The 27586-nt window shown below is 37.2% G+C and overlaps 1 protein-coding gene across 2 annotated transcripts in view; it reads right to left on the reverse strand.

Moving 5' to 3' along the window:
- The window catches only part of arhgef12a (Rho guanine nucleotide exchange factor (GEF) 12a), an 81112-nt gene that overhangs the window by 37172 nt on the left and 16354 nt on the right, over positions 1 to 27586 (reverse strand). Inside the window, exons 3-5 of one of the 2 annotated variants that reach the window (XM_073817659.1) lie at positions 12111 to 12205; positions 6918 to 6974; positions 486 to 584 (exon numbers count right to left, since the gene is read on the reverse strand). In XM_073817659.1, the coding sequence (XP_073673760.1) occupies positions 486 to 584; positions 6918 to 6974; positions 12111 to 12205 (251 nt within the window). The remainder of the gene's footprint in view (positions 1 to 485; positions 585 to 6917; positions 6975 to 12110; positions 12206 to 27586) is intronic. The other variant, XM_073817660.1, reaches the window with a different exon arrangement.

The following is a 27586-nucleotide window of genomic DNA, read 5'->3' on the forward strand; positions in this document are numbered from 1 at the left end:
GGAGATACAACTACTTGAAAATCTGAAATCTAAGGGTGCAAAAATATTCAAAATATTGAGAAAATCGTCTTTAAAGTTGTCCAAATGAAGTTCTTAGCAATTGACATGACTAATCAAAAAATAAGTTTTGATATATTTATGTTAGGAAATTTACAAAATATTGTTATGGAACATGATTTTTACTTTATTTCCTAACGATAAGTTGATAATTTCGACCCATACAATGTATTTTTGGCTATTGCTACAAATATTCCCGTGCTACTTAAGACTGGTTTTGTGGTCCAGGGTCACATATATACATATATCAATTCAATTTATTTGTAGCCCTGCTTCTCTTTTATGATGCTTTGTGTGTTGGATCAGCTACATGTCTGACTTGCAGCCAAGTCTTATCCGCTTGGGAAGGGAAAGTCTCGACAGACGCCCACAGGAGCTGTTGTGGGTGGAGCCAGAAAGACAGACAGCGTGACAGACAAGCATCTTACCCTGTTTGACGAGCTGCACGAAAACAGGGTTGTCCCCACTGACGGTCAGCCCAAAGCCGTTCTCATCTTTCTGAATGATCACGCATCTCTGAACCAGCCCTGGAGGAAGGGAGAGAACAACAAGTGAGCTATGAAAAGAAGCAATGAAACTGATTTTACTGGATTGCCAATGTCTTTATTACAGCATTCATCAGGAGAGGCCTATCAAAGCAGATTACGATAACAATGACTCCAATAGCTGATCGAACTGGCAGAGTAAGTAAATGCAGACAGTCACAGGCATAAAGTACTTGGCAAGATAAAAAAAAAAATCTGCAGAGTTATGAAATGAACACATCAATCTTGCAGTCCAATCAAAATCTAGCTCGCTTCCCAGAATAATGGAATGATGCAAGAAATGATGAGAGCTGTGGTGATGTGCGGTGGTCATCTAATGCTGCAGTGTGAGAGATGGGGCGACTTTCAAAAGTGATAGCTCATCAGATCTAAAAACAAACGCTGCAGTTCTCAGATCACAGAAATGAGTATTAACTGCTCCAACAGTCACCCAGAGATGTCCACTATGATATACCTTTAGCTCTTCAAGAAATATTGCAGTTTGAACACGACTTCAACATTGATTACCACAGGTTAAAAAAAAAATGTTTTTTGTAAACAGTGCTTTACATATAATTATATCACATATCTTGCTCATATCCTTGCATTTATGATGTGAAAAATACCCGTTCTAAACAGCCATGACTAATTTTGAAAAGACTGCATTTAACAGAGATGTCTGGTAATTGATTATTCCGTGATGTTCCAAGTGAATTACTGTAAACATCTTCTCCATCAGTCATTTTAATTTGACTACTTAATAATTTATTTTCTGTGTTATGTGGACACCATACAGATGCTGTCTGTCAGATTTAAACCCCAAATTACATCCAATTATATAATGCATAAAATTATGTTTAAAGGATTAGTTCATTCCAGATTTAAAATGTCCTGATAATTTACTTAACCCCATGTCATTCAAGATGTTCATGTCTGTCTTTCTTAAGTCGAAAAGAAATGAGAGTTTTTGAGGAAAACATTTCAGGATATTTCTCCATATAGTGGACTTCAATGGGGATCAGCAGGTTAAAGGTCCAAATTGCAGTTTCAATGCAGCTTCAAAGGGCTCTAGACAATCCTAGCCGAGGAATAAGGGCCTATTCTAGCCAAACAATCTGTTATTTTTTTTAAATAAATAGATAAATAAAAACGTATATACTTTTTAACCACAAATGCTCATCTTGCACAAGCTCTGTGATGCACATCCACAACTTCACGCATTACATAGTCACGTTGGAAAGGTCATGCGTGACGTAGGCATAAAACTTTATCTCATTTTCTCCTCAAACTTCAAAATTGTTCAACAACGTTGTTTTACCTTTTTCCTGTAAAGGGCATTTGACTTTCTTTGCACATTCGCTCTGTAAACACTGGGTCGTGTGACCTTTTCAATGTCACTATGTAATGCTGAAAGTTGAGCTAGTGCAGGATGACCATTTGTGGTTAAAAAGTATATACATTTTCATTTTTTGTTTAGAAAATGACAGATGGTTTCATTAGATAAGACCTTTATTCATCAGATGGGATTATGTAGAGCTTTTTGAAACGGCACTAAAACTGCAGTTTGGACCTTTAACCCATTGATCCCCACTGAAGTCCACTATATGGAGAAAAATCCTAGAATCCTTAATTTCTTTTCGACTGAAGAAAGAAAGAATGAACATCTTGGATGACATGGGGGTGAGTAAATTATCAGGAAATTTTTATTCTGCACTCAAATGCTGGGTTATTTTATTGGGTTGTTTTTAATATTTTTACCCAGGTGCTAGGTAGTTTTTCTGCACTCTAAAAAATGCTGGATAATGCTTTATTTTTATTTTTTTTAACTCAAATGCTGGGTTCAGCTTGATAAGTCATTTTATTGCCTTATTTTTTATATCTTTACCTAGGTGCTTTTCTGTAAGTTTTTCTGTAACTTAGCTGCTGGGTCATTTTTAATAGGTTATTAAATATTGAGTTATTTTTTCAAGCCAACTGGTGGGTTGAGCCTGTCTCTGATGAAACAACCCAGCTGCAAAGTTAAAGTCAGAGCACAGGCTTTTTACATCATTGTGTCCTCTACAAGAGGAGGGCGGTTCTCATTTCCACTATTTAGCGCACTTCTTCAGTGAAATAAAGGTTTGTATACATTTTATTTCATTTATAAAGTCTTTACTGTGCTGTAAATTATATTAATTTACACAACGCAACAAACGAGATGTCAGTCAGCTGCGTGTTGGATGATGCCTCACAAGCTCATATTTTAGCAACACACCGGCACAAGAATTAGCACTATTTCAGTGAAAAGTGATTACGGAAAACAGATGAATACACTTAAATCAAAATGCTGTTTTTAAAGGTCCCATATTGTCAAAATTGAAATTTCCTGGCTTTTTTCATGATAACTGAGGTCTAGGGGCTATGTAACTACCATATGAGTTTCAAAACAGTCAATCCAAAGTAGCTGATTATTTTCACGAGCCGCTGTGACTTCCGTAAAGATGTGATGTCAGATCTACTCAGTCACCGCCTTCAGTCACCACGTCCCACCCTCCTTTTGTCAAACCCAGACAATATCGTGTCCATAACATTGCTAAGCAACAACAACACGAAAACAAGTTGAGAAAACCCTGTTCAGTCGATAGATGTCGAAACTACATCATTGCACAGGCTTCAGAACAACGTGAATATAAGAGACCAGTGGCACATCAGCTTCAGCCTCTTTCACACAGCGATTCCGGTAAATACACGGATAATGTGTCCCATGATTTGTTCCGGAGTTGTTGGATTTGGTTCATTCACAGTTGTTTTCCGGAATCTGTGCGTGCTTTACACACAACCCATAAAGACATGTGATGTTTGGATGTGAGATGTAATGCGACGCGTACGTTTCACTAAACTGAAACTAACCTGAACAAACTGTGCTTCAGCGCTGATAGTGAGGAGCTGGCTCTGTCTGATCGCCGCTTCATTCCATTTTGCACGTATTTTTTTGTCGTGAAGAGTCGCAGGGTAACGTGCATCATCACTACAACACTGCCTTTATGGTTCTGGCTTTTGTTCACACAGCGCTCGTTCACATAATTTTCCAGAATCAGCGCGCATTGTGAAAGGGGCTTTACTAAAGCAACAGTTATGTAGCTTACTGCATTCGGTGTTTGAAAAAGAAAAAACATTAATGATCATTCTGAAATATCCTGTTGAGTATCAGCAAGCTAGGCTCTCTCTATGGCTCTGGGCTCGGCTAAAGCATACATGACCGTAGTTACCTGTGGTTGGCCTGGCTGTGCGTCACTCAGAAAACAACAGGCCAATCAGAAGAGAGGCTCATGAATATTAATTAGATGGGCCAAAATCGACCTGTTTTTGACAGAGCTCCTAATAAAGGAGCTGTAAAAATATATTGAGATGTATTTTGGCACGTATACCGCAAATATATATTCTTAAGGACATCAACAACTAAAATAAACCTCCAGAAATGTGTACAATATGGGACCTTTAAATGTAACTTTTTTTACTTTAAAAATGCTTGTTAAGCGAGTTTAATGGTGTGTAATATTGCTATATTGGTATAACCATGCAGTATTCACCCAAATAAATTCAGTTTGTCTTATATTTTGTCTGTGGGTGTTAATAATAAAGGTTTATCTTTTGATTATTGCTGTTGCCTCTAATTATGTGTGATTTTTAATTTCCAGCCCATTTTAAGCCAGCAATAGAATAATTTTTAAACAATAGTTGACTTAAAAACAAAACCCAGCATGTTGGGTAAAAACATTTAACCTGACCAACTGAGTCAAAATAACTGTCCAATATTTACCCAGCGCTGGGTTGTCAAATAACCCAATTTCGGTTGTTTTTAACCCAGCATTTTTTCATATAAAGTAATTATGTTACAATATGCAAATAAAAGCTGTTCTTTATATTTTTCGAAGAATGCTGAAATGGCTCCTACAAAAATATTAAGCAGCACAACTGTGTTCATAAGAACTGATGATAATAATGGCAGCTAAAAAAAAATAGGTTTGACATGACAGGAATAAATTACATTTTAAAATATAGAAAAATTAAAATAGAAAAGAGTATAAAATAGAAAAGTTTTAAATTGTACAGTCCCTGACAAAAGTCTTGTCGCTTATCTATTTTGTAGAAACACCTGCTATTAACCTGACTTTGAATTAATCAGTTGGTGTTAGAAATAGCTCATATGAAGAGCTAAAACCCTCCCAAATGATGTTTAATGCACTGAAATAAATTAGTTTCACTGAAAAAACATTTATCATTTAATCAAGACAGAAAGGTCAAATTTTGGCAAGACAAAAGTTTTGTCGCCTATACAGAAATTGAACAAATTTACTGCAAATACAAAAATATGTCAGCAAATTGTATGACTTCCATGAGCTTGAAGGACTGCATCTATGCGGTTTGGCAAGGATTCAAACAATTTATTGATGAAGTCATCAGGAATAGCAAAGAAAGCATTCTTGCATGCCTCCCAGAGTTCGTCAGTATTCTTTGGTTTCGTCTTCCATGCTTCCTCTTTCATCCTACCCCACACATGCTCAATGATGTTCATGTCTGGTGACTGGGCTGGCCAATCCTGGAGCATCTTGATCTTCTTTGCCTTGAGGAACTTTGATGTGGAGATGGAAGTATGCGATGGAGCACCATCCTGCTGCAGAATTTGGCCTCTTTTATGGTTGGGAATATAAGAGGTAGCTAAGATTTCTTGGTATTTTAGACTGTTGATGTTGCCTTCCACCCTGCAGATCTCTCGCACACCCCCATACTGGATGTAACCCCAGACCATGATTTTCCCGCCACCAAACTTCACTGTTTTCTGGGTGAATCTCGGATCCATGCGGGCTCCAGTAGGTCTCCTGCAATATTTGCGGCGACTGTGGTGTAATTCAACAGAAGATTCATCTGAAAAATCCACCTTCTGCCAATTTTCCAGCGTCCATCCTTTTAGCAGGCTGTGGGCCTTGGCAAATGCCACACGGTTTTTCAATTGTCTTTTGTTTAGTGCTGGCTTCTGGGCACTGATTCGACCATGGAGGCCATTTCGAGACAGAATCTGACAAACTGTTCTGGTTGACACAGGGACTTCAGGTGACCAGGTCTCGTGGAGCTCTGCTGCAGTGGAAAATGGGCTGGCCATGGATTTTCGAGCCAACAAACGGTCCTCTCGAGCAGTTGTCTTGCGGGATCTGCCTGACCTGGGCTTGTCAAAAACGTCTCCAGTCTCTTCAAATCTTTTTTTTTATCCTCTGTACTTGACGCTGAGACACATTGAAGGTGTCTGCCACAGCAGCAGTGGATCTGGTCTTCAGCCTCTTGATAATCAACACTTTAGTCTCAGGGTGAATCTTAGGCATGTTTGCAGAGGTCTAGTTGCAGTTGATGTGAAGGTCTAGTGTACTGGGGTTCTTTTTATACACACCTGAGACCTAATTGATCCATTATTAGTCACAGGTGAAGCTCATATAACAAGGCGACAACACTTATTTGCAAAAATATTGCAAAAATTGACTCAATGGGCTTTACCAAGCTTTGAATATTAGAATACTTTTTGACAGTTTCGTTTCGCACTGAAACATTATTACAAAAGCTTTTGGGATTAAAGAGCCATTTCTTGTAAAAAAAAATCTTGAGTAGAAATATGTTTCAGCGGCACTTCAGGTCAATTTGTACACAAGCGACAAGACTTTTGTCAGGGACTGTAATAATGTTTCACATTTTTTTAATAACTTTTTGACTAACTGTAGTGTAAACAAAGAGTTGTTTTTTTTTTTTTTACTTTAAGCTCAACGATGATAAAAAAAAATCAGTAAGTTCCAGGTATATCACGTAGCAGTTAAAATATATCTATAATAGTTATCAGGCCTTTAAAAAGAGCATCCAGACTCTCTCAGTCTTTATCTTCTCAACCATTAAGAATAATGCTATCTGGTATTCTGCCCTCCAAAGGCAAAGCGCAGTAACTACTCATTTGGTCAAAATTGAGTTAAGGCTTAAAATGGACAACTGTTTTGTCTTGTGGCAAAGTCTCCTGGTTCAATTTTGTCCCAGAGAAACAAGAGTGTTTCAGAGAAAGAAAAGTACCAACATGTTTGACTAGCTGGCGTAAAAACTTTAAAGGCATTTTTCTCAGTTTCAGTGTTGGCGTAGTTACTGCACTTTGCCTTTGTAGGGCAGTATTGTCCAATAACACACACATTGCCCAAAATCAACTCAGAGGGAAAGCTGAACATAAATAAATGCTGATAACACTTGAACTTCACAGTGCTTGAGAAGAATCACCTGCACAAGGGTAAAGACAATAGTAGAAACGCAGCAACAGTACGATCATCTTACCACAAGACTCAGGTCTCCTGTCAGCCACTACAAATCCACTCTTCTCCACCAGCACATCTGATCCACACAACATCATGATACAACACGGGACACACACGCACATCACAGAGGACACAGAGAGAGGACGCAAATGAAAAAATGAGCAATGGCACAAATACACAGTGTGGCTGTTTTGGAATGGGTCTATTGATAAGCAGTCAAATCCCCAAGGTCTTACATATTAACAAAATGTCTGCCCCCGAAATTATTAATAAGGTGTTCAGGTATTAAGATCCCCAAGTGTTAACATAGAAATCAATGCTTGGCATGAACAGATATAACCAATAAATAGAGTTTAAGGTGAGAAGTGCTTTAACGAGAGATTAAATTCTCAAAAACAGTTAGGCAAGGATGTTGTTTTTTGCTTTCATCTCGAAATATTGTTAATCATAACACCAGAGAGTAAACTGTGGACTTGATTAGCCTGGCGTACTTGAACTTCTCACAAAAATGTAATCACTGACATTGTTTAATGGAAAGTTTTAGATTTATAACAATAGTCTCCAAAAGAGCCACACTTCTTAGACACTCCTCTAGAGATACTGGAAAGACATTAGGGTTGGGCGATATATATATCAATGTATTCTCAAATCAACTTATTGGAAATATATAGTCAAGCAACATTGTGAATAGTGCAATGATTTTAATGTGATTGGTTTTTTGTTTACTATATGGGACCCAGGAGTAGGGCTGGGCGATTAATCGAAAAATAATCGAAATCGACATTCAGAACCTATAATCGTTAAAATTTTTCCAGGAAGATTATTTCAATTACTTTCCCTTTAAAAAACACAAGCGCTCCGTTACGTTATTCCGCCGACATTTCGATGGAGAGCTTAAACAGTATTTATACAGTAAAAAGTATTTACAGGATATACAAGGGTAATTTTATTTAGAGGAGATACTGCTTATTTTCTACTTTTAATATGAAAAACATTGAAAATTATTTATTTTGTTTCCAATAGTGCAAGTTATTTATTTTCACTAATTAAAGAAAAATGTGACTTTTCGTTTTAAGCAATGCTTGCTTTAATTTCAGTTGTTCAACACTGATGTTCATTTAATAATCATAGATCGTAGATAGTGTGTTTCCTTCAATTATTTTAAAATCAAGTAATGCACCCTTCATCCAAAAATCTCTCGCTTGTAATATGTGAGCATATTTACTGTACAAAACTTGTCAGTGAACTATGAGGGCAAAAAAATAAATATTATATAAATATAATTAAATATAATTTTATTAATAAATAAAATAATCGTTCATTAATCGTAATCGGGTTAGAATGTTCAATTAATCGAGATTTTGATTCTAAGCCAAATTGCCCAGCCCTACCCAGGAGCACAAAACCATTCATCATAAGTAGCACAGGTATATTTGTAGCTGGGTTTGGCTGGATTTGTGGTCCAGGTTTACATATATTTTTGTTCAGCCTATAGATCATTTTTGTAATTTGAGGGCATAGGAATAAGTTTAATCCATTTTCATGAATCAGTTCAAACTAGAGTGCAAGAGCATGATTTTAAACACAATGAGGCTGTATAAACATGTATAAACAAACAAGTGAGTAGATGAGTTTTCCTATTCGGTGTGCTGACGTTTAATGTTGACTGACTTCTATAGTCCTATTTAGCTACTTGTTAGCAACCGCCTTTTTCAAGTAGGTATTACTGATATATTTAATGTTGTAGAATAAAACAAGAAAACACCTTGAGCTGGTGTTAATCACAAAAGGTTTTTCAGCCATTTAACCAAAAACTTTATTCAAAAAACCTGGGCCGAAGGAACCTGATATGCAAAAATGCCAACACGCTTCTGTTTCAAACAGAGATCACGATTCTCCCACGATTCTGACTAAGCAAAATAATGTGTAATTTACTAGAAGCGGTGACAAAATATGAATTGCTCCAGTCTATTCAAAATGTTTAACTAATTTGAACGAATTATTTTTGAATGATTCAATGACTAAATACTTGTTTCATTACTGAATGAATCAGCATTTTTCACTGAATCTTTTAAAATGACTCATTCAATGACAAATACATTTGAATACATCCACTTTTCGTCACAAACAATGTAATCAACAAACATTATATGAAGCGCCAATTACTTTCAAAAGATGAATTGCTGTATCTTCATCGCTACCATAGACATTTATGTTTAAATCAGAACTATAAACAGTTGAAAAGATTTTTTCATACCCCTGGCAAATTCTGACTTAAAGTTACTTTTATTCAACCGGCAAGTTTTTTTTATTTTTTTTTTAGAAACAACAGAGACGTCTCCCAGAAGATAATAAGACGATGTACAAGAGGCATCATTGGGGAAAAAAAATTATTACTCATCTTTTATTTACATTTGAATAAAAAGTGACATGTCCAAAATTATTCATACCCTTCTCAATAATCAATAGAAAAGGCTTTATTGCCTATTACAGCAATCAAACGCTTCCTATAATTGCTGACCAGCTTTTTGCATGTCTCCACTGGTATTTTTGCCCATTCATCTTTAGCGATGAGCTCCAACTCTTTCAGGTTGGAGGGTCTCCTTGCCATCACCCTGATCTTTAGCTCCCTCCACAGATTCTCAATTGGATTTAAGTCAGGACTCTGGCTGGGTCACTGCAACACATTAATGTTTTGTCTGCTAACCATTTCATCACCACTTTTGCTGTGTGTTTTGGGTCGTTGTCGTGCTGAAATGTCCACAGGTGCCCATCAAGGCCAAGTTTCTCTGCAGACTGCCTGATGTTGTTGTTGAATTTTGATGTATTGCTCCTTTTTCATGGTGCTGTTTACTGTGATTAGGTTTCCTGGTCCGTCGGCTGAAAAACACCCCCAAAACATTAGGTTCCCACCACCATGTTTGACAGTGGGGATGGTGTTCTTAGGGTTAAAGGCTTCTCCTTTTTTATGCCAAATGAAGGCTACATCATTGTGGCCAAACAATTACATTTTTGTTTCATCTGACCATAAAACAGAAGACCAGAAGTCTTCTTCTTCGTCCAGATGAGCATTTGCAAAGGCCAAGCGGGCTTCTGTGTGCCTTATCTGGAGAAGTGGCGTCCTCCTTTGTCTGTGTTCATGGAACCCAGCGGTGTGCAGTGTCCGTTGGACTGTCTGCCTTGAGATGTTGCCACCAGAAGAGCCCAGATTCATCAGGATGGCCTTGGTGGTGATCCTTGGATTCTTTTTTACCTCTCTCACTATCCTCCTGGCCAGCACAGGTGTCACTTTTGGCTTCAGACTACGTCCTCCGAGGTTTTTCACAGTGCGGAACGTCTTGTATTTTTTAATAATACTTTGCACTGTAGCCACTGGAACTTCAAAACATTTAGATATGGTCTTATAGCCCTTTCCTGACTTGTGAGCAGCCACAATGCGCAGCCGCAGGTCCTCAGTGAGCTCCTTTGTCTTAGTCATGACTGTCCACAAACCAACAGCAGAGAGCTTCTGTTTTTCACCTGTTGAGTTGATTAAAACAGCTGTTCCCAACGAATCAGGGTAATTAGGATGCTTTATTACAGCTTGGACTATTTGGAATGGTATAGAACTTTGGATTTTCCCATAGACTGTGACAGTTTGCAAAGGGTATGAATAATTTTGGACATGCCAAATTTGTTCATATGTAAATAAAAGCTGAGAAATATTTTTTTTCCAAAATGATTCCTCTTGTACGCCGTCTTATTATCTTTTGGGAGAAGCCTAATATACTACAGCCACTGTAATTTCTTAAATATGTAGACATCAAAACATGTAAACTCAGAGTAAGGGTTTGAGCTTTTATTTTGAAATCACAAATTTAGAAATATACTGATATATTCTCCTGTGTTTGCGTATGTTTAACAATTATTTACCTTATAAATCTGATGAAATGGCGGACGTTGCGTTCCCAGATGAACGTTATAATAAACCCGATCTCGAAGCAATATGCAGAGATGGAGTTTGAGACACTCCACACATGTAAATCAGAACAGTTTGTGTGGAGCAGCATTTACTGTGAATGGAGCCGCTCTGAGATCCATGTACGTAACACGCACGCAAATAATTGTAAGCACATATATTAAACCTGCATCATATGATTTTAAATGGGTTTATTATATCATGCAGCCCTGGAAAATTGTCTAATAATGCATTTCATGGATTTTCGTCTGTAGAACGAGCCACTTCCTGTATTTTGCCGGTTACTCAACATGGGCAAAATGCAATCATTTTTTTTTTTTTTTTTTTAAATAGAGTACTCGAATTTAATCAAGGAATTGTGACAACAATTGTTAAGCTAAAATTTTACTGTAAATCACTTTGAACGTACTAGACAACAATGGCTACTTGGTCCAAAAAATTGTCAAATTGTCAAATACTGTCAAAAGGATGAATATTTGATATTTTTATCTATATCGCCCAACCCTAGAGGACACCAAACGCCACACTGTGGTTAAGATGGTTTAGTCATGCATCAGAAGAGCAGATTCCAACACCAGAGGAACATCAGAAATAAACATGCATCACATCCTCCATTCACCACCATTCTCTCAAACACGTGAAAGTGAGATCTTTGAGTTAGGTCAAACCAATTAAACAAAACTATGCACATGTGAAAACCACATCTTCAGAATAGCTCAGAAATCTTTGGAAAGACCCCTGATGAAATTCTGTCATCATCTAAACTTCGCCCCAACCACACAATGCGAATCGCATTTTAATCAACACGATTATCACATTGTTCTCCACCATAAACCTCACATTAACGGCCATGCACAGGACTGCTTTTCCTTCTCTACTCTCACCAGCAGGCTGAGAGGAAAAACAGAGGCGAAACTTGAAAGAAAAACACACTGACAATGTCTTTCAACTGCCAAAACCGGGGCCAGGAACATGTGCATCGTTTATGGTCAGCAAGTATGAATCATGCCGCTGTTTAAAGCCGTTCCACTGCAGTTAGTGGACGGGCACAGCCTTCCATCTGTGCTGTGTGTGGAGGAAACTGTTTCCATTTTAGAGTCTGAAGAGACCGTGTGAGAGGAGCAGTGTGCTTCGGTCCACACCACACGCACACATGAGCAGTCAGGACAGCCTTTAGTAGAGCTAAACACTACCATTCTGTATGAGTAAGGAAAGTAAGGGACAGTGTGAAAGAAACTCTCGGACGTTATTTACCTGTAGGGTCAAACTCGTGTGTTGGGGTACTAGGCAGCTTATCGCTTTTGGGCCTCTTGTCGGGAGGGTGGTCTCTGCTGAGAATGCTACTGGTTCTGTAAACACAAACAGGAGAAATCAATATACAAAGTCAATGAAACATATTAACACACTGGAATGAGCACATAACATAATACACCAGAGGTTCTTATCTGGGAGGTTGTGACACAAAAATGAGCTGCAGTCTAATAGGGTTGAATACAGAAAACTATACAAGAAAATGCTTCTCTATTTTTTTGTTAATGACATTAAACCTTACAATATTTACTACAAATAAATTTGCTACTTGATGAAAGGTAGTCAAATTTGTCAGGTTGCGTGACATGCCCTGATATCCAAAAACAAAGTGAACAAAACTCTCCATAAACAAAACTATGCAAGGTCCCTTTAAGACAAGTTAGTTCACTCTGAAGCCATACTGGTAACGCCCCTGGGCAGCTATTTCCAGTCAGCACCTGTGTATCTGAAATGAAAATTCTGTCATTAATTACTCACCCTCATGTCGTTCCTAACCCATAAGACGTTTTGTTTATCTTCAGAACATGTATTAAGAGCTTTCGGACCCTGCATAGACAGCAACGGGCCATGTTCAAGGCACAGAAAGGTAGCAAGGACATCGTGAAAATACTTCATGTGACATCAATGGTTCAACCGCAATGTGGTTCAACCATTAAGTCGTTATTTTTGTTTTCTTTGCGCACAAAAAGTATTCTCAGAGCTTCATACAAAGCACAGTTGAACCACTGATGTCACACAGACTATTTTATTTTAATTAATTTAATGACTACCTCTCTGGGCCTTTAACATGTCAATGGCATTGCTGTCTATGCAGGGTCAGAAAGCTCTGATTTGATCAGAAATATCTTAATTTGTGTTCCGAAGATGAACAAAGGTCCAATGGGTTTGGAACGACATGAGGATGAATAATTATAACAGAATTTGTATTTTTGGGTGAACTATCCCTTTAAAGGAGTTTCAGAATAAAAATGTACAGATAATGTACTCATCCCCTTGGAATCCAAGATGTTCATGTCTTTCTTTCTTCAGTTGTAAAGAAATTATGTTTCAGAATTTCTCTCCAAATAAATGGACTTCTATGGTGCCCCTGAGTTTGAACTTCCAAAATGTAGCTTCAAATGGCTCTAAACGATCACAGCCGAGGAAAGAAGGGTCTTATCTAGCGGCTGGGGTCATTTAGAGCCCTTTGAAGCTGCATTTAAACTGCATTTTGGAAGTTCAAACTCGGGGGCATCATAGAAGTCAATTATATGGAGAGAATTCCTGAAATGTTTTCCCCAAAAAACAATTTCTTTACGACTGAAGAAAGAAAGACATGAACATCTTGGATGAAAAGGGGAGAGTACATTATCTGTAAATTTGTGTTCTGGAAGTGAACTACTCCTTTAAGTGCAGTGACTGATGGCACTCTGTATCGTGTAGTGTTGAGTAGCATCCTCTTGCTGTGTACAATCACTATTTGCTTTGTTAACTTCCTGCTAGGACAACAGATGTGCCCCATTGCGCTAATGTCGCCCTATTCATTACACACATCAATTAAGAGGCTCTGCGTGAGTCCTGCCAGTTCTTTATCACAAAGGCAAGTGGAAAAGCCTACGCAGAGCAGCAGCTATGACTCCAAGTCTAAAAGTAGCCTCTGCAGTAAGGTGAGGTGAGGTGGGGTGAATGTGTTTAACAGTGCTCTGCTTCCCGCTCACAGGCCGTGTGAGAAACCTCTGTTCTCTAGGCCAGTCCGTGATGGGACACAGTGCTGAAGCCGCCCTTTGTAGGCCTGTCTGACTGCGTCTAACTGAGAGCCACTGTACTAACAACCTTCTGCCATTTCCTTCACCTGGGCTCACGCGCTTGACCCGTGGACCTCGCAGAACACCGAACTGACTGAAACATCTTTGTGAAACAATCACTTCAGCATTTTATATGTTGGAGGGTCAGCTAAACCTCACATTTGTCTGAGAGCCTGACAGCTTGTCGATTTTGAACTCATTCTGCGGGTCAGCCAGACGGCTGGTTCATTACGAGACAGTATCGGAGTGAGTTGACTCCATACCCTGACAATGAAGTGCAAGACATTTGCAGTGTTGCTCTGAACACAGGGAATAATTCATGCGACTGCTTAACTAACTTTTTTGAGATTGCTTCAGAGGTCAGCTAACTGTGAAATTAACACTGCAGCAAAGTAATGGAAAGGACTCGGTGGGATTAGCCCACTCTTTATGAGGCCGGTAGATTACGTAGGGCAATTTGTCACCGCTGGTAAACTTGATAAGTCTAATAAGAGAGCAGCCGTCAATCACTGACTTTTTCAATTAAAACTCAATTAATAAAATTAACCTTGAGTGCCAATATTAAGCATTTCTATTCCCGCTCCCAACAGGGGCCACGATTTGCACATTTACTCTAGATTTTAATTTGATGTAAATTTATGTATTTTAAATGTAATTTTATGTAAAGATATGTCATTTCATATATCTTGAATCTAACACAAGGGCTAATAACCAGCGCAATTCCCAAAGGGAAATTAAAATGACTCATCCTCATTTCATTACAAACCTGCATGACTTACTTGGACCACAAAACCAGTCATAAGGGTCCATTTTTTTACATATAGATTTAATAATTTAAAAAAAAGCTTTCCATTGATTGGTTTGTTAGAATAGGACAATATTTGGCCGATATACAACAATTTGAAAATCTGGAATCTTGACAGTGCAAAAAAAGTTAAACATTGAGAAAAGTTGTCCAAATGAAGTTCCTAGCATTGCATAATATACTAATAAAAAAAAGTAAGTTTCGATATATTTACGGTAGGAATTTTACAAATTATCTTAATAGAACATGAGATTACTTGATATCCTAATAATTCTTGGCATAAAAGAAAAATCAATCATTTTGACCCATACAATGTATTTTTGTCTATTGCTACAAATATGCCCGGCTGGTTTTGTGGTCCAGGGTCACAAATGTATATTTTTAAGAATCTTCATGGAGCTCTTTTCCATAGTTCATTGTAATCATGTCTGTTAAGCTACAAAAAAGACAACTTTTTTTTTAAAGGAAAACTATTATGCCTCAGGTGTCCCCAGAATGTGACTGAAGTTTCAGCTCAAAACATTCCACATATCATTTATTATATCACTTTGACAATGCCTATTTTGAGTGGAAGCAGAAAGCGTTTTCATGTCCCTTTAAATGCTAATGAACTGCTGCTTCCTGCCACCTTTCCCAAAATATGGCTGTGCCTTTACAGCTTTTTGTTTTATGAGCACACACATCTAAAGTGAATGCACAGACAGCCACTGACACACGGCATGTGATTACTAAAACTAAAAAAGTTCTCTTTCATGTCTTATTGCGCTTAAACTGTTAAATACACACAAGTTTATGTTAAAAACACAATTGAGTTACAACAACAATTGGTAAGGGCTGTGAAGGTAAACAGCTGGGAAAGAAATCCCATGTTTATGTTCAATTTGTGTGGCATCAGAGTAAAATACAGTAAATAAATCAATAAATCCACTGCTCTCTTGTCTCATCTGAGGCTGGGACTCTAAATAGTGTTCTGTGCTCGTCTGTGCAGCCAAAGACAGAACAGTTAGCAAGCTTTGCTCAAGCTTTCGCCATTGTGTTAGAACTGGTACACTGTTGTCCCTTGAGAAAACTAAAAGATGGCGCCTTGGATGGAAACGTACAGATTAAGAGGCCGTAATATTATAATAAGATGTCCTTCCTACTTCAGGGGGAGCGAAATCTGAGCAAAACCAGATTTTTACACATTATCTGGGTTGGTAGATGCACCTGGGATCTGATTATAACACTTAAACATGAAAAAAAAGGTCAGATTTTCATGATACGTCACCTTTAAAGCATCATAATAGTAGTTCATACGTATTCTATGCTTTAACCCAAGTCTTTTGAAGTGGATATCTTTGTGCGGCTAAATTTATTACCTGATAATCTTCTCCTCAAATGAGCTGCTCACTCTAACTGTTGCAAACGGATCGTTGAGTTCTGAACTAATCAGTTCAGTTTATGAACTGAACCAAGAGTTTATTGAAAAGAACAGGTTTAAGTGAACAATTTGATCACTGAACCGGCTGGGAATGACTGGGACTCAATGATCCAATCACAGTGGATTTCAAATTATTAGCTGGTTGGAGGGCAGGATTGTGAGTGAAGAGTGACTTTGTGATGACTAGACTCTGAATACTGCACAACTTGTAGGCGTTTTTACAGATGTTGAATGAGGGAAAAAAAAAAAAAAAAAAAAACTTCACATTTCACAACTTTCTGGAAAAAACTAAAAGATTGAAAGAAATCTCTTACCCGCACAAAGGCTACATTTATTTGATTAACAGCAAAAACAGTGATTATAAAACATTATTACAATTTAAAATAAATGTTCTATTCTGTTATACATTTAAAAATGTAATTAATTCCTGTGATGCAAAGCTGAATTTTCAGCATCATTACTCCAATCTTCAGTGTCACATGATCCTTCAGAAATCGTTCTAATATGCTGATGCTGATTTTTATTGATGAACAGAGATTTTAAATAAATAGCATTATTTAAATTACAAATTTAAACATGTCTTTACTGTAATTTTTGATCAATTCAACAAGTCCTTGCTAAATAACAAAAAAAACTACAGTATCTTACTTGACCCCAGGCTTTTTAACAGTAGTGGACATACAAGACCTTCGGAAAAACAAGAATTTGAGTAAATGACACAACTGTAATTTACAGATGAACTATCACTTTAAAATGAAAAGCGTCAAAACAATCGTCTTTAGGCAGGGGCTGTGGTACAGCACACTGTTCTTGCTTGTATCAGAGCTTTCTGTAGTGACACAAGATCCTTTTGAGAGCAGTTTGAGGGAACTGAATGGGCCATTTATGAAAGGGCCTGTAAAACGTTCCATGGTCCGCTCAGCTAAAAACCTCCTGCTAAAGAGGAGGAATGGAAAAGTAAATCCAAACAACCGAAGCAGCCAATAATCCTACCTTTTACATGTTATTCTCTCCCTAATGAATCATGCATGCTGATGGTACACGTAAGAATACTGCTATTTGTGCTTGTGACCACAACTGTTAGAGTAATGCTCGTGCATAAGAGTTTTAATTTAGGATTTTTTTTTTTATAGTTTGTCTCCGACTGGTCTAGGCTCTCATGAAATCTAATTTCCATGGAATGGAATAAGAAAAAAAAGAAGTAATTGCAGCTTTTTATCTCTATTTCTTCTCAGAATTTTAAGGTTATTCATCTTTGTAATATAGTTGTACTTATATTTCAGCCTCAGAATAAACAACTAAAAATGTAATTGGCATTTTTTCATCTCACAATTCTGACTTATTTCTTACAAGTTCAAGATAACTTCCCACAATTTTTGTCAGAATTAACAAGTTTCTCCAAATTTTAAGTTTATAAAGTCAGAAATGTTAGATACTCAGAATTGTGAGTAAAAAAAACAATCGTAAACAACATTTTTCCAGGGTTCAAGTGCTTTAAGGCATTTAAGCACATATTAAACAAGACATCACATATAAATACATATTTATCAAGCCTGTAACAGTGATTAAAAAAAAAAAAAAAAAAACATTTTTGGCAAATCCAGGACATTTACCAAAGAAATCATGTTTTTTTAAATATTTATTTTTGACTGTTATAGCGCCAGTTATGGTCCGTCCTCTCTAAAACTTTGCATGCTTGTTTAGAATCACTTGTGGCATGTGCTCACCAGGTTTCGTGAAGTTTTGAGTTTTCATTTAAGCTTTATAGGCTTGTGGGTATATTTGGACAGGCCCCTTTTCCAAACGATCCATAGCTTGCCAAAAGGTGAATTTCTAATTATTTTTGATAATTAGTGTGTGTTTTTTTTTTCAGATTGAGCAAAAAACATGGGACTTGTTGGCAAAAGTATGTTTTGTGCATTTTCTTAATCATGCAACAAACGGTTTGATTGACAGCAGTGGTTCTAGAGGCAAAGTTGTTCGAAATGAGGAGGTCTATCGTTTGGTGTGAATATTATGCATACGTGTGAAAAACCACACAATGTACAATCGTTTAAGTCCTTGAAAAAGCGATGTCGTTGCCCAGTGGCCGATTTCTTTCAAATTTCTCACAGACCTTTAGGGCCATGAGTCAAACACGGCCACTGAGCTTCATTCTGATCAACCTCTTAACTTGGTCTGATAGCTGCTCGAATTTATCGGCCTATGGTGGGATTATTTTTGAGATACGCAAATATCCTTTTAGCCAATTGTGATTTTTTGGACCAAGACTGAGTGTACCAATTTTCATGTTGATAGAACAAACAAGTATTTTTTATGTTTTTCCCCTCTTATAGCGCCATCAAGTGGCCAAGCTCCGCAACATTTTCACGTGACCTCAGATTCAGCTCTTGGCAAAGATCTCTCATTCAGTTCAAAACTCATAGCCATTTTAGTAAAATCAGCCCTGTCCCCTTTCGAACGTTTTGGCATCCCTTTGTGACGGACAGTCGAAAGTAAAATTTTTGTTTGATAATTAATGATATTCACTCTCCAGGAATCTAGGAAACCTAGGACTAGTTTGCAAAATTAGGTTTTTCAAAAAATGCAAAATACCCAAAAATTTAAGAATCCGAGCCAAGGATTCCATCAACATAAGACACTTGAGCCTGCGATGAACAGTTTCATATTTTTGATCGCTGTAGCGCCCCCTTCAGGCCGATTGGGGCAAGCCTTGGTGACGTTGTAGACAGTGTGAGTACTATCATCCCTTCAAGTTACAAGTCTTTATGACTTACGGTTTGGTCTGCCCTATCAGATTTACATAGAGATTGCTGATCCTTGGCCAGACTAACAATTACAATAGGCTTTCAGTGCTTTGCACTCTAAAAATGTTCTTCCACGGCAGAAACATTTTTGCCAAATGTAAGAGTCAACAGCACTGTCTGTCCAAAGGAGGCCATCTTTACTCTCGGAGAAGGAGGTGGGAATGGGGGTTGAGTTGGAAGGGTAAAGGAAGTGCAAGAACGGAAGAGGGGATTGGTGAGGTGGAGGGGGTGGGTTCTCCGCTCAATTGAGGTTTTGTGCAATAATGGAAAAACGTTCCACGCGAAGCCAGAAAGGCCTGGATGAGGGACACCCCAATTACTCAACTCTGAAAGGCGTGTTTGTCAGAAACCACTTGAAGGAAAAGCTGGATACAGGGTGGAAAACAACATGGCTATTTTGCCATGTTGTTCCTTCTCTTCTACACTTCTCTGGAAGTTCAGCGTACACATTTCTTTAGTGCGCGCATGTGACTGTGTCATGCTCAGGTTGCGGTGGGCAGGCTGGCGGGCTGATGGGGGGTGCGGAGAGCCGAGGGATGATATCAGTGCTGGCTTAAGCACTGGAGGAAAAAACAAGTGAGTGCTGGGCTGGCAGCGAACGGGAATGAGCAGTGACTTTGCAGAAGAAAGAACACTTGCTGTTTGTATCCAGTGCGGTCCAGAGGACCTCTGTGCTCCAATTCATTACATCACCACTGTCGAGCACGGTCGCATCGCTCCAAATGGTCATGTGTGTGTTTCAGCAAGAGTCTGTGTGCGTCAGACAGTGACCTGACCCAACAGCCAGACAGCAATACTCAACACACAGCACAGGACAAGGGCTCACAATATGGCCTTGTAATAACGTGAAGTAATGTTTGGATTCAATATACGTTAAAAACATAGAAAGATTTCATTTTATCACAGAATATAATATTGATAAAGCGATAGTTCACCCAAAAATAAAAATTCTGTCAGTAATTAGTCACCTTCAAGTCGTTCCAAAACTGTAAGCCCTTCAATTATCTTTGGAACACAAATTAAGATTTTTTTTTTATGTCATTCGAGAGCTTTCTGACCCTGCACACACATGTATAATGGAACAAGCATTAAAGACTGAAGAAATTGTTAAATAAAGTCAGAATTTTTATTTTCTTTGCACACAAAACATATTCTCGTAGCTTCATAACATTAAGGTTGAACCACTGATGTCTCATGGACAATTTTAACAATTTTCTTACTACCTTTCTTGCCCTTGAATGTGGTTGTTGTGTTGTCTATGCAGAGTCAGAAAGCTCTCGGGTTTCATCAAAAGTATCTTAATTTGTGTTCTGAAGACCAATAAAGGTCTTATGAGTTTGGAACGACATGAGGGTGAGTAATTAATGACAGAATTATCATTTTTATACTTAAACTATCCCTTTAAGTATCCATATGATACATTAACACCACCTTAAGGTAACATTATAGTGTAGTAACATCACATGCATTATATTATTTATTTTTATCTTTTATCTTTACTTTTTAACTTATATTTTAACATGTCATGGTCTAAACAGGGTAAAAACCTAAATGAGCTGGTTTTCTGTGAGGTATTGTACTAATACAACTTCTAATAGCTACTAATAGTACTAATGAAAAAGCAAATTATTTGAACGATTTTTTAAAATTAATTTTAATTCAAATAAAAGTAGAACTTTCTTTTTGATTAATAAAAATGGGTGAATTACAAATGGGTGCCAACCTCTGGGCAAAAAAATAAATAAAATTTAACTGTAAAAAAACTTACCAAACAAAATTACTGAAACTATTTCCTGTGGTAATTGACATCATGTTAATGACATCATCAAATTAAAAAAGAAAGAAAGAAAACCTAGAAGATTCCCTTTACTATGGAAGCCTGTTTTTCAAAATGGGAGTTTATCGCAATTCTATTGCAAATGAGAGTATGTATCTTACAATTTTGATTTTTTTCTCGAGTTTATATCATGCAATTCTGAGAAATAAAGTCAGAATTGTGAGACAAAAACTCGGAATTACCTCTTTTTTTATTCAGTGGTGGAAAAGGGCTTTCATACTTAAAGGATTCACAAGTGTTATAAGAAAAAAAAATCACATAGGCACATGGTAAAGCCATTACATGTACCATACAGCCTTTCACTTCTCCTTTAAATACCAAAAGGGGAACTTGCTGTTAAACTACCAGGGACAAAAACCACCCGCTCCAAGAGATGAGGTCTCATTTGCAGATCTGTCAAATTTTGGCTGCTTGAGTCAGTGGAAATAAGTGAAGCAGAAGCGAACAGAAAAATAAACATTGCTGATGCCTCTTCACAGAAGAACAATCAAGTCATTTCATAAATAAAAGGCTGCATGTAGAGCCATTAGAAACCAAAATGAATTAGCAAATCCGGGAAAGCATCTAGGCAAATAAGAGGAGGACAAATGCTTTGCGGACAGATAGGAAAGGCAGAGTCTTTATGGCCTCAAGCGCACCAACTGGCTCTAACAGGAGCCAACATTTGCTCCAAACATCAGCTGTTAAAACCCATTACACAGTGATGACTGAGTAATGACATGATCAAACAAGAGCACAGCGACTGTGTGTGTATTTGTGAGCGTGTACACACATACAGTCCACGTAATAATGGGAAGCGAGAGCAAAAGACAACAGAAATAAAAAGGTAAGTGGATGTGGAAGTGTAATTTAGGGTAATGTCAGATGACACGGGTCGAGCTGGGCCTCTGAAATGAGCAGCCCCTCCCCCATGTGACATCACAATGAGGAACGGCGTTAGAGGGGGGGGTTGCTGAGCGGCAGCGGCCTGGGGAGATTTTCCTTTTCTGCTCCAATAAGCTCAATCACCCGTCCTGACAGGGCTGGAGGATGTGCATTTCTTCACGCTAGATTGTCCGTTTAAATTCTTTGATATTGCAGGAGGAGGTGGGAAAGCAGTGAGTAAGCCAAGTTCACAACACACTTTGTCGCCACCAAGGTAAGGAGGATAAGCTGACGCTGAGGGGAAGTCAGAACTCCACAGCACCCGAAACAAAAGATCGCAACCAACTTGAGTCCTTCTCAGTCAAAAACTAAAAACAGGCAGCCTGCTAATTAGAAGAAGCTGCTAAAGAAGCTTCATGCTCCCTTACTGTAATGTTGTGTGCACACCAAAAGCGAATTTAAAGGAACACTCCACTTTTTTTGGAAATGGGCTCATTCTCCAACTCCCCCCGAGTTAATAAGTTGATTTTTACCATTTTGAAATCCATTCAGCCGTTCTCCTGTTCTGGCGATATCACTTTTAGCATAGCTTAGCATAGATCATTGAATCCTATTAGACCAATAGTATCGCGTTCAAAAATGACCAACGAGTTTCGATATTTGTTGTAGGGCTGCACTGTAAAAAATGACAGTGAATTTAACGGTAAAAAAAACTGTAAAAATGCTACGGTAAAAACCTGTGAAATGGTTAACGGTAAGTTCCCCTTCTATATACGGTGAAAAACTGTGTTGGACATTGCATTTAATTTTATGGTAGTATACCGTTTTTGGAAGTGAAAAAGAACATAAAATTTACAGTGAATAACCGTAAATTGACATTCCCAGAATTCCCTGAATTTCATTTTTTTATTTGATGTTTTTTTTTTTTTTTTTAAATAACTTCATCTTAATTTTTTTCTTGGCAGTTTTGTACATTAGGGTTGTATGTTACATCTAATGTTGTTAAATTAATGTTTTTTTGCATTATTTCAGTTTTATGTGTGTTACCATGGTGGTGTTTAGTGTTTGTGTGAATGACACTGTGCACCTTCTATATGTTATTATTTAAAACCTTCATGTGATGGACTTTGGTTCATCATGTGATGTTGTCATCACCACCTGCTTTTGGTGGTTATCATTGTATTACAAAGGTACAAAACAGATTTCAGTACTTCAAAAAGTTGGTACATTACCATTATATGAGTTACGGTTTTTAGTATGAAATTACGGTGAAATTACGGTATTTTTACGGTATTATTTAATTTAAGTGAAAACCTTAAAATGTAAAACATTGCTAACGTATTTTTTACGGTAAAATTCTGGCAACCACAGCTGCCAGTTTTTTACCGTAAATTTTACGATTTTTTTTTTACAGTGTACGTCTAAACATAGCCCAAGAATAGACAGCTATTGAATGACTACATATATACGTCTAATAGACGTCTAAACATAGCCCAAGAATAGACAGCTATTGAATGACTATATATATACGTAGGGTTGTCACGATACCATAAAAATGACTTACGATACTATACCAGCTGAAGTATCACGATACCAAGTAGTATCACGATACCATGCAGTATTCTGTTAATTTAAAATTCAAATCTACAAAATGAATAAAAAAATTCATTAAAAAAAAAGATGTAAATGAAAACAGGCAAGATTTTTCTCTGAATACTTCACTAATGTGAATAAATGACTGGCTATTGTTATCCATGAAATCATGTCAACAAAAGTCATCTGAGCACTGCACAGAAGCTTCATAGTGTGACATTTAGATGTGGTATTTATGCATTTAGACTGTACTTATAATTGCATAAATAATGATATAAGATAAATGTTTTAAATACAAAACTCTGAATATAGAAATATGTTGGAAAAGAATGGAACATGACGGGAATCTTAAAACCGCCAGCAGATGGCAGCAGTGTTCATGATTGAATCACTGAGTCCTTCAAATGATTCTTTCAAAACGGCTGAATCATTCAGGGCTGAATCAAATGACTCGTTTTTATGAATGGCTTAGTGAATCAGTGATTCGCCCAAACTAACGCGAATTCAGATTCGAACACAGAAACGAAACTAAAACATCTTGCTCGTGTCTTATTGCTGAACTGTCACGGGCATTTTTGCTGCCATATCTTAAAATGTCCAAGTTATATATATATAATGATTGATAAGAACCAAGGTCAAAACCACTATGTTAATGAATGGAATTGCATTCGTGATCGCAAAGATGCTTCCAGAAACAAATTATTACATGTTCTAGTGGGCAAATGAATAAAAATACGAAAATTCTGTCTAGAAAAATATTTTGATGTTTAATAATTGATTCTTGGGCTGATATTTTTTAAATAACATTAGACAGTCGTCTGAATCAGACCCTGCAGCGTGAACAAGGACGTGCGCGTGCAGCTTCTCATTTCAAACTGAACTGAAGCATGGTGAAACGCTGAATAGCATATAAAGCCTATACACTGCTTGTACTACACAAAGCACAGCAGAAAGACATTTTGGCAGTCAACTTGTAATGTTTCTGCTGGCGTGCATGAACGTTTTAAACAGTGTTCCTGCCGTGCGTACAACATATCTTATGGTGCTACCGTTTGGACGATACTACGTTTCAAAAATGCAATGGCACCGCGGGTATTTGTAAGCTTTAGTATCGCGATACTACCGTAGTACCGGTATACCGTGCAACCCTATATATACGTCTAATAGACGTCTAACCATAGCCCAAGAATAGACGTCTAAGCTATTGAATGACTACATATATACGTCTAATAGACGTCTAAACATAGCCCAAGAATAGACAGCTATTGAATGACTACATATATACGTCTAATAGACGTCTAACCATAGCCCAAGAATAGACGTCTAAGCTATTGAATGACTACATATATACGTCTAATAGACGTCTAAACATAGCCCAAGAATAGACGTCTAAGCTATTGAATGACTACATATATACGTCTAATAGACGTCTAAACATAGCCCAAGAATAGACAGCTATTGAATGACTACATATATACGTCTAATAGACGTCTAAACATAGCCCAAGAATAGACGTCTAAGCTATTGAATGACTACATATATACGTCTAATAGACGTCTAAACATAGCCCAAGAATAGACAGCTATTGAATGACTACATATATACGTCTAATAGACGTCTAACCATAGCCCAAGAATAGACGTCTAAGCTATTGAATGACTATATATATACACACGTCTAATAGACGTCTAAACATAGCCCAAGAATAGACGTCTAAGCTATTGAATGACTACATATATACGTCTAATAGACGTCTAAACATAGCCCAAGAATAGACGTCTAAGCTATTGAATGACTACATATATACGTCTAATAGACGTCTAACCATAGCCCAAGAATAGACAGCTATTGAATGACTACATATATACGTCTAATAGACGTCTAACCATAGCCCAAGAATAGACAGCTATTGAATGACTACATATATACGTCTAATAGACGTCTAAACATAGCCCAAGAATAGACAGCTATTGAATGACTACATATATACGTCTAATAGACGTCTAAACATAGCCCAAGAATAGACGTCTAAGCTATTGAATGACTATATATATACACGTCTAATAGACGTCTAAACATAGCCCAAGAATAGACGTCTAAGCTATTGAATGACTACATATATACGTCTAATAGACGTCTAAACATAGCCCAAGAATAGACGTCTAAGCTATTGAATGACTACATATATACGTCTAATAGACGTCTAAACATAGCCCAAGAATAGACGTCTAAGCTATTGAATGACTACATATATACGTCTAATAGACGTCTAAACATAGCCCAAGAATAGACGTCTAAGCTATTGAATGACTACATATATACGTCTAATAGACGTCTAACCATAGCCCAAGAATAGACAGCTATTGAATGACTACATATATACGTCTAATAGACGTCTAAACATAGCCCAAGAATAGACGTCTAAGCTATTGAATGACTACATATATACGTCTAATAGACGTCTAAACATAGCCCAAGAATAGACGTCTAAGCTATTGAATGACTACATATATACGTCTAATAGACGTCTAAACATAGCCCAAGAATAGACGTCTAAGCTATTGAATGACTACATATATACGTCTAATAGACGTCTAACCATAGCCCAAGAATAGACGTCTAAGCTATTGAATGACTACATATATACGTCTAATAGACGTCTAAACATAGCCCAAGAATAGACAGCTATTGAATGACTACATATATACGTCTAATAGACGTCTAAACATAGCCCAAGAATAGACAGCTATTGAATGACTACATATATACGTCTAATAGACGTCTAAACATAGCCCAAGAATAGACAGCTATTGAATGACTATATATATACATGACTATATATATACACGTCTAATAGACGTCTAAACATAGCCCAAGAATAGACGTCTAAGCTATTGAATGACTACATATATACGTCTAATAGACGTCTAAACATAGCCCAAGAATAGACGTCTAAGCTATTGAATGACTACATATATACGTCTAATAGACGTCTAAACATAGCCCAAGAATAGACGTCTAAGCTATTGAATGACTACATATATACGTCTAATAGATGTCTAAACATAGCCCAAGAATAGACAGCTATTGAATGACTATATATATACACGTCTAATAGACGTCTAAACATAGCCCAAGAATAGACGTCTAAGCTATTGAATGACATATATACGTCTAATAGACGTCTAAACATAACCCAAGAATAGACGTCTAAGCTATTGAATGACTACATATATACGTCTAATAGACGTCTAAACATAGCCCAAGAATAGACGTCTAAGCTATTGAATGACTACATATATACGTCTAATAGACGTCTAACCATAGCCCAAGAATAGACAGCTATTGAATGACTACATATATACGTCTAATAGACGTCTAAACATAGCCCAAGAATAGACAGCTATTGAATGACTACATATATACGTCTAATAGACGTCTAAACATAGCCCAAGAATAGACAGCTATTGAATGACTACATATATACGTCTAATAGACGTCTAAACATAGCCCAAGAATAGACGTCTAAGCTATTGAATGACTACATATATACGTCTAATAGACGTCTAACCATAGCCCAAGAATAGACGTCTAAGCTATTGAATGACTACATATATACGTCTAATAGACGTCTAAACATAGCCCAAGAATAGACGTCTAAGCTATTGAATGACTACATATATACGTCTAATAGACGTCTAAACATAGCCCAAGAATAGACGTCTAAGCTATTGAATGACTACATATATACGTCTAATAGACGTCTAACCATAGCCCAAGAATAGACAGCTATTGAATGACTACATATATACGTCTAATAGACGTCTAAACATAGCCCAAGAATAGACGTCTAAGCTATTGAATGACTACATATATACGTCTAATAGACGTCTAAACATAGCCCAAGAATAGACGTCTAAGCTATTGAATGACTACATATATACGTCTAATAGACGTCTAACCATAGCCCAAGAATAGACAGCTATTGAATGACTACATATATACGTCTAATAGACGTCTAAACATAGCCCAAGAATAGACGTCTAAGCTATTGAATGACTACATATATGTCTAATAGACGTCTAAACATAGCCCAAGAATAGACGTCTAAGCTATTGAATGACTACATATATACGTCTAAACATAGCCCAAGAATAGACGTCTAAGCTACTGAATGACTACATATATGCTCAATTTTGGCAAAAAATCATAATCACGATTATTTTGGTCAATATTGTAATCACGATTATTTAAACGATTATGACATGCTCCAAAACTTTACACAGTGATTAATTTAAAGATAGCAATA

This window comes from Garra rufa, chromosome 14 (assembly GCF_049309525.1).
Source record: "Garra rufa chromosome 14, GarRuf1.0, whole genome shotgun sequence".
NCBI lineage: Eukaryota > Metazoa > Chordata > Actinopteri > Cypriniformes > Cyprinidae > Garra > Garra rufa.